This window comes from Trichosurus vulpecula, chromosome 1, assembly GCF_011100635.1.
Source record: "Trichosurus vulpecula isolate mTriVul1 chromosome 1, mTriVul1.pri, whole genome shotgun sequence".
NCBI lineage: Eukaryota > Metazoa > Chordata > Mammalia > Diprotodontia > Phalangeridae > Trichosurus > Trichosurus vulpecula.
The window spans coordinates 362,514,191-362,523,272 of NC_050573.1; the positions used below are offsets into that span (position 1 = coordinate 362,514,191).

The window sequence follows — 9,082 nt, forward strand, 5'->3', positions numbered from 1 at the left end:
TATGTGAAGAGAGGAGGGAAAGGTAAAAGAAAGTTTAAAAATAACTCACATTTACAGACCACTTTAGGGTTTGCAAAGTGCTTTCCTCAATTGGTTGTACAAGGATAATTATACCCGTTTTTAAAATAGGAAATTGAAGGTCAAAAAGATAGCATAGCTAGTGTGTGCAGAGTCATTGCCCTGTGTCATCTTATTTCTCTTCCTTTTTTATGCTGAAGGAATTTTCCCAAAAAGAAAGACTTCAGTTCCTGAGGCTGAATCTTGAAGAGCCCATGTTCTCAAGGGGCAGAATCAAAGGTTGTTTGTAGAAATTTAAGCTCATAATAACGCCATAAGTGCATGAACTGTTACTAAGGTCTCATTTTGCCTAAGAAGCAGTAGCTTGTGCAATTACATCACCCTGGCTGTGAAACTTCCACCTCTTATATTGGTGAAAATATATTCTAAAAAAACAAGTTGTAAAGCTCAAACACCCACACATCAGCAGGTATTAAGACTTACTGGAAAGGGCTGGAGTCCACATGGCCAGCTTCAGGACAAACTGCATTGGTCTGCAAAATGGACAGAACTGGAGGCCAATGGGTCTCATCAAGTTGATTCTCTCAAAAAGCTTCTGATGGGAGGAAGAAACAAGTATAAATTGGACTTCAGTTCTAAGGGAATATCAGGATATTTTTGAAAAGACAATTTGGAAAATTATTATTCTTTCTTTGAAGAACCATTTTTATATTTGTGTCAAAACACTCCCCCCAGCAATATATTTGCTTTCTTTCCTTTCTTAGGAACTAGTCGTATATGTAAGAGAATCATAGTGTGTTAGAACTGGAAGACATTTTAGTAATCGTACAATCAAATCTCACTTTGTAGATGAAGAAACACTCCTAGAAAGAGGAAGTGACTTGCCCAAGGTCCACAGGCTTGGAGATGGGATTATTACCTGGATCTTCAAGTTAACAGAAATATGAAGCCACCACCACAAGGACTGGAATTCCTTTCTCTCTTTATAGAGCCTTCACACAGCTCTTGGGTACATTGTCTCTTTTGGGTGTGCCAGTTAGGTGGGCTCCCAAGGTCTGCTTCTTTCTCGAGTCCATAACTATCACTCCTCTCTATCACAAGGATCATGCTTCCTGAGGCTACTTCCTTTCTCTGCATTACTATCTATCATATATATATATATATATATCTATATATCGGTATATCCTATACCTACCAGTATACCTCTCTGCCAGGTAGGAGCAGTAGTCTGCTACTAGTCTAGTACTTCTTATAACATAGCTAATGGTAGGAGAGGAGAAAAAGCGCTTTCCCTCCCCCCAAAAGTGACTCCCTCTTAGGATCCTGTTCATTTCCTCTACATTTTGGCTCCAAATCTCCAACTGTCAAATTGCTGAAATTACTACAACTATTTAAAGACACCCCCTCCCAGAAGCATGGCCAGCCCCCCTGCATAGCCAATGAGCCATTCACTTCTTGACAAAATCAAAGATCACAAGATGGAAATGCATCTAGTTTACCTATTTAAACCTCATCCCATATGCCCACCCTTATGTTTAACATCTGTGATCACCTTGCTGGTCTGTGATTACACTAATTGGGGGAGGAGGTTCTGCCCCCTCCCTTACATGCAGGATTTATTAAAAGGATATCAGTCTAATAAGACAATATGATGAAGTGTGAGTAGATATGGGAAGTTGAGGCTAACCCAAGAAGCTAAACTACATCTTCCACACAGCTGACAAAATGAAGAACACAAAAGCAAAAATAAAGAACAACAAAGATATACCAACAGGGCAATGAGAGACAATATAAATAGAGCAATTACAATTTTAAATATAAATGGTCTAAAATCCCCCTTTTTAAAGGTGACTGAATTACAAAGTAATATACAACTTTTCCCCTCTTATTTATTCTTTCTTACAAGGCATTATTCTCTCAGAGTGGGTAAAGGAAAAGATACCATGGGAAATACAGGTGATGTAAAAACAAAATCTATCAATAGAATTTTTAAAACATCAATCTTTAACAAGCATTGCTTAAAAGAAACACAAAAAAATCAAGGCTACAAACAGACCAAAAATTAATCATTGGTCTAATGTCTATCATGCCTATGTAAATACAGAAAGGGTCATTATGATAGTGTCAGATAAACATATAGCATAGCCTAAAACAATGACAATAACACAACAACAATGATGATGATGAGAATAACATTTATATCATGTTTTGTCATTTACAAATCCCCAAGAGGGAGGTTTTGCAAGGGTTGTTAGCTTTATTTTACAAATCTCACAATTTTTACCAATGAACTAAGGCTCAGAGAGACTCAGGGACATACCCAGGGTCATACAACTAGCAAGTGGTATAGCTGGGACTCAGTGCATTAGGTAGGTAAAACAAGTTCATTACATGCTGGTTAAAAAAATAATAATGTAAATAATGAACATGTAAAAACAAAAATATAATCAAAACCCTAGAAAGGAAAGAAGAAATAGAAAGATATTTATAATCAACAGTGTCAACAGACTTTTATCAGACTGTGATAGATACAACAGATAAAGGATTAATGAAGAAACTATAGAGCTAAATAATATAATAAATAACGGAGAATTAACTGATATGATAAAGACTTACTATAACAACAAGAAAAGGCATTTTCTTTCCAATCACACATTGGACATTCACACACAATAAAATAATCATATACTAGGAAACAAAAGACACTCTTAGTAAATAAAAAAGACGTAACGTTCTACATATCATGTTCTCAGACCACAGTGCAATAAACTCAGAAATGAATAATGAGAACAGAATTTAAAAGGTACTCGGCCACAGGAAAATTTAAGTAAAAAATACCCTCTTAAATAATGCCTAGGTTGTGAGGAAATCCAGAAAACACTAACAGGATACTTTTGAAACAATGAAAACATAAATACAACATATCAAAATTTATGGGAAGCTGTCAGAGCAGTCCTTAGAGGAAAATGTATTGTTCTAAAAGGCCAACATTGCTAAGAAAGAAAAAGCCCATAAAATTCTAGAATCACTAGGATCCCAGAAAAGCAGAGCCATAAGGTGGAACCTTGGAAATCATCTAACTCAACTCTTTCATTTCACAGATGAGGAAACTGAGGGCCAGAGGGTTAACCTGATTTGCTCAAGGTCACAGGTTAGTATTGAGATGCTTGTCCTGATTCCTAAATTGGTACCGTTTCCCCATTATACCATATATAATGAATTCTCTCCACTTGACTCATTTTAAAAGAGAACAAAATAGTAAATCAAAAGGGAAATAACAAAACTAAGCAGAATGAAGTAGAGAGAAAATAAGAGAATCAATAAACAAAAGGAAGAGTTTAATCTTGGAAAGACTTAACAAAATTGATAAACAAACTTATCAAAAAGAAGAAAAAAACTAAATAAAGTTGAGAATGGTAAGGAGAATAGAACAGCTAATGTAAAAGAGAGATAAATTGGGAAATGGTGTCTTCAGCTATATGTTAAAGCATTTACTAACCAAATAGAAATAGCTACCTACAAAAACACAATAATGCCCAAACTGACACAATACGAAATAGGAGACTTAAATAAAACAAAAGCAGAGAAAGAAATAGGCAAAGTTATTGAATATTTACCTTCCAAAAAGGCAATTGGTCCCAACTGATTAACTAAAGAACTTTTCAAGACTTAAAAAGATAAATAATCCCTATATTATAAATATATAGAAAAGAATAGCAAGATAGCCAACTCATTTCATGTGGCAAATTATGTTTTCATCTCCAAACCTGACAAGGAAATTACCACAAAACAAAATCTCCCTCATGAACATAGATGGAAAAATCTTCAATAAAATTTTATCAAACTGGCCAAAATCAAACCCGCGCCTCCGTCCTCCGCTCCGCCTCCCGCCGCCGCTTCTCCCGCCCGGGAGCCCCTCCGCCACAGCCATGTCGAAGAAAAAAGGATTGAGTGCAGAAGAGAAGAGAACTCGTATGATGGAGATCTTTTTTGAGACGAAAGATGTATTTCAGTTGAAAGATATGGAGAAGATTGCTCCCAGAGAGAAAGGAATTACTGCTATGTCAGTAAAGGAGGTACTGCAAAGCCTCGTTGATGATGGTATGGTGGACTCTGAGAGAATTGGGACATCTAATTATTTCTGGGCTTTTCCAAGCAAAGCATTGCATGCCAGGAAACGAAAACTGGAGACATTGTCAACTCAGTTTTCAGAGGGGAATCAGAAGAAAGAGAATCTACAACAAAGCATCAAGAGAGCCAAAATTGGCCGGGAAGATACGGAAGAACGTGCCTCACTTTTGAAGGAGATTGCTTCCCTCCAGCAGCAGAAGGAGCAGCTAAAGGCTGAATTAGAAAAATACAAAGAATGTGATCCTGAAGTTGTAGAAGAAATACGGCAAGCAAATAAAGTAGCCAAGGATGCTGCTAACAGATGGACTGATAACATATTTGCTATAAAATCTTGGGCCAAAAGGAAATTTGGATTTGAAGAAAGTAAAATTGATAAAAACTTTGGAATTCCTGAAGACTTTGACTACATAGACTAAAACACCCTGTTCTAGATTACTTGTGTGTATATGTGTGTATTAATATTGTCCTTTCAGGATTATCAAAATGTCATGTATTTGCAACTATTTTTTTATTTGAATTCTTTAATAAAGCATAAATTCCTTGTGTTCTTCCCTTTTATATTAAAATAAGTACAATAATCTGCCTTGGGAGTAGTAAATACCCCTTGAAGGTCTTAAAAATGAGGCAAGAGATTCCCTAGATAACCTTTGGTTTTAGCCTTCCAGCTTTGATTATATAATTCTCCTGTATCTTCAGCCATGCACTATTCAATAAAATAAGAAAATTCCAGTCAAGTTAAAAAAAAAAATTTTATCAAACTTAATACTACTACTACTAATTTGGATTTATATAGTGCTTTAAAATTTGCAAAATCTTTTCTTCACAACAGCCTTGAGAAGAAAGCATTCTGAGTACTACTAATTATACTTACATTTTTTATAATGCTTTCATCCTTTATTTAATTTGATCTTCAGAACTCTGTGAAGGAGGGAATTACAACATCAGCACACAGTCATGTGGTGCCTTAAGGTTCTCAAAGTCCTTATCCTGTAAAAATCTCTGTAAGGTAGGTATGTCAAATATTAATATCTCCATTTTACAAATGAAGTTGTTATTTACCCAAGTTCATATAGCTTAGAGGTGGCAAAATTAGGACTCAAATTCATGGCTTCTGATTACAAGCCCAGTTCTCTCTTTTCTACTCCAGGAACTGATATATAATTATCCTAATACACATCAAGAAATTGGTTTTTTAAAAATCAACATTTTCTTGATTAAAATTCTAAAAACATTATATATGAAAGTTATTGAAGTAATATAAAATTAACACAGTCTCTTGCTCTCCATGGGCAGCCCAGTTAAGGATGATGAAGGTCAACATCAAAAGGCTGACAGTGGCCACAGCAAGTCATGACACAAAGAGAAATTTTGAAAATTGCTATTGGTCCTGCATAGCCTCCTCTCATTTCTTCTGAGACAAAGACTAAGTGGTGGAAAGGGGGGAGAAAGGATGCCAAGACTCATGCAGTTTTTAGACCATCTATAAACATTAATTTTTCTAAGATGAGATCTTTGTGCAGTGAACCGCAAATAGACATATTATTGGAAGAAATGCGCTACATCAATATTGGTATTCTTTTGATAAAATAAAACTAGAAGACAAAAGGAACTTGCAGCTAGATGGAAGAACAACTTACAGGTCCTCCATAGAGAGCAAACTCAATTTAATTCAAATTCAACAAATAAGTATGTAGTGCCTGCCAAGTACAAGGCAATGTGGTGTGTATAGAGACAAAGACAAAAATGAAACAGCCCCTACCCCAGAAGCTTCATTCCACTTAGAGAATACACAGATAAGCAAATAAAAGGTAATTTAGGGGGACAGTATTAACAACAAGGTGAATTAGGAAAGAATTTGTGTAGGAGATGGTATCTAAACTAAGCCTTGAAGAAAACTAGCAGTTCTAAACAGGTAGAAGTAAGGCTGGAGGGCATTCCAGACTGGTAACAGCCTGTGAAGAGGCACAAAAAAAACAGGGATGCAATATCAAATTTGAGAAACAGCTCATAAACTTATTTGGTTAGAATATAGAGCAAACTAATGTGAGTAATATAGAATAAGTCTGGAAAGGCTTATTGGAAAAAATAAGTACAGAAACAGGGGAGACATATTGTGGCAGCCTTTAAATGTTAGGTTGAGGAGTTTGCATTTTATCCTTGAGGCAATAGGGAGCCACTGTAGATGTTTGAGCAGGGCTGACAGTTCTCTTTAGATTGTTTGTTTGGTTTGTTTTATTTTTGAGGAATATCAATTTGGCAACTCTGGGGAAGACAGGCTACAGAGGGGCGATGCTGAAGGCAAGGAGACCAATTAGGAAGTTTTTGCAACAATCCAAGTGAGACAAGATGAGGGATTTAATTAGGGTAATGGCCTTATGAATGGAGATGAGCTCTCTTCAAGGCTCAGCTCAAGTACTACCCCCCAAACAGGGCCTTTACTGATCCCCTTCCCATTTGCAGATGCACTCCCCTCCCCTAAAGTTACAATGCATTTACCGGAGAGACCTAAGGAAAAATGAGGCTATGAGGCCTTGCTGTGTAAAGTGGCACAAATATGAATGTTAACAGCCTTTCATCCTTCTCTAGACAGCAGAACCTTACTATTTGCATAGAACAGAGGGAGTATGAATTGAAGAGGGAGGATGAATTGAAAGAGCTTCCTTACCACCATGTCACTCAGTAACTTTCTATTGGAGAAAGTTGAGTCCTAGGGATATTTACCAAAGGCAAGGGGTATGGAAAGACCCAAGAACCAAAATGGATGTCTAACCATTAGGTGACAGTTGAACTGAAAGACTCAAGGGAAAGAGTAAGTGACAAGACAGCTAACACAGAAGAATTCAAAGGGTAGGTTCATAGCAGCCTAGATTGATATATGTTCTGGGGCAGCCACAGAGAAGCAGCCACTGTCTGAGAGTGTTGACGGAAAAAGGTAAAGAGAACCTCAGATATCGACTGAGAAGGCCATCTGAGGAAAAAAATGAAAAACGTCTCTGAGATATCGGCCAAGAATATTGACTAAAGAGAGCTACAGCCTTCCCTGAAGGGGAGAAGATTACTAGTAAAGATACCTCCAACAGATGGAGGACAGAGGAGCAGATATGCCTGAAGATTGCACTCAAGTTGAGGTACAGCAGGAGGCTGAAAGAGCAGTTGAAAAAGCTGCTTTCTGTTTATGGAAGAGGCTTACTAACCATAGCTCTCCCTAGTAAATGACTGAGGTTTCTAAAAGAGCCAGTGAATGAGTTGTAACTCTCCCTTCATGGGAGAGGCTGACTAACCATAGATAGCTGGATAATTAAATACTAGCTAGAAGAACAAAGGTGTTCAGTGGGTAGTAGCTGAATACAATGCCTGGAAGGGATCAGTAGAAGACAACGACTAATGGGAAGCAGGTCCAAAAGAGAGCACTACAATAAAACCAATGGAAGACATAAGCAGCCTTACAACACTAGAGTTGTATTGCCTATGTGTATGCACTGATCACATGTGTACTTTGTGTGTGAACACCTTCATGGTGCCCTGGTTACTCCTGTTGCCCACTTTTAGATGCCCCATTCAAAATCCTTATGAATATTCATTATTCCCACTGAGTGTGTATGTATTTGTGGGGAAGTAGCCTCAAGGTCTACAGAAAAATGTTTTGCTGTTACTTGATTTTATATCATTCTTTGTACTTGTGTCCTCAGTGTCTGTATAGTGCTTCACATTTTTTTATTATTTATTTAATATTTTTAGTTTTCAGCATCGATTTCCACAAGATTTTGAGTTACAAATTTTCTCCCCATTTCTACCCTCCCCCCCACTCCAAGATGGAATATATTCTGATTGCCCCATTCCCCAGTCAGCCCTCCCTTCTGTCACTCCATCCCCCCCATCCCCTTTTCCCTTACTTTCTTGTAGGGCAAGATAGATTTCTATGCCCCATTGCCTGTATATCTTATTTCCCAGTTGCATGCAAAAACAACTTTTTTTTAACATATGCTTTTAAAACTTTGAGTTCCAAATTCTCTCCCCTCTTCCCTCCCCACCCATCCTCCCTAAGAAGGCAAGCAATTCAACATTGGCCACACATGTATCATTATGAAAAATCCTTCCACAATACTCTTGTTGTGAAAGACTAACTATATTTTGCCTCCTCCTATCCTGTCCCCCTTTATTCAGTTTTCTCCCTTGAACCTGTCCCTTTCATGCTTCACATTTTAAAAATTCTTATTAATTGATACTGATATTTAATTATATATCTTATTTTTAATAAGCGTGTCTTTGGCTGACTAATAAAATTAAGTATATATTTTTAAATTTTATTTATTTATTTAGTTAGTTAGTTAGTTTTAGTTTTAGTTTACAACACTCGGTTCTACATAATTTTGAGTTCCAGATTTTCTTCCCTCCCTCCTCCCCCCGAAGATGGCATGGAATCCCACATAACTTCCACGGTTAACTTCGCATTGAATTAATTTATACACATGTCAAGTTGTGGAGAAGAATTATGACGAATGGAATGAATCATGAGAAAGAAGAAACAGAACCAAAAAAAAAAAACCAACCCAAAAACAAAAACAAAAGAGAGAGAATAAAAAGGGGCGGGGAAGGCAAGCATGAAGTGTGCCTCAATCTGCATTCATACTTCATAGTTCTTTCTCTGGATGTAGATAGCATTCTCCATCGTGAGTCCTAGGGAGTTGTCTTTGCACCTTGTGTTGCTGAGAAGAGCAAAGTCTATCAGGATTAGTCCTCACATAATCCATATATCTGTGGTTGTGTACAATGTTCTCCTGACTCTGCTCCACTCACTCAGCATCATGTCGTGTAGGTTTTTCCAGGTTGTTATGAAGTCCGTATCATTCCCATTTCTTATAGCATAATAGTATTCCATTACCTTCATATACCACAGCTTGTTCAGCCATTCTCAATTGATGGGCATCCCTTT

General features: G+C 37.1%; 1 protein-coding gene across 1 annotated transcript; it reads left to right on the forward strand.

The window, feature by feature from the left end:
* The first annotated feature begins 3,931 nt into the window (after positions 1-3,931).
* Positions 3,932-4,582, forward strand: LOC118834467 (meiotic nuclear division protein 1 homolog). The gene has a single exon (XM_036741915.1). The coding sequence runs from the start codon at positions 3,948-3,950 to the stop codon at positions 4,563-4,565; it is 618 nt and encodes a 205-aa protein (XP_036597810.1). The 5' UTR covers positions 3,932-3,947; the 3' UTR covers positions 4,566-4,582.
* Positions 4,583-9,082: the final 4,500 nt, after the last annotated feature.

Bases quoted from the DNA above. Each gene is read 5' to 3' on its own strand.
- LOC118834467 (XM_036741915.1), top strand. From the start codon at position 3,948: ATGTCGAAGAAAAAAGGATTGAGTGCAGAAGAGAAGAGAACTCGTATG.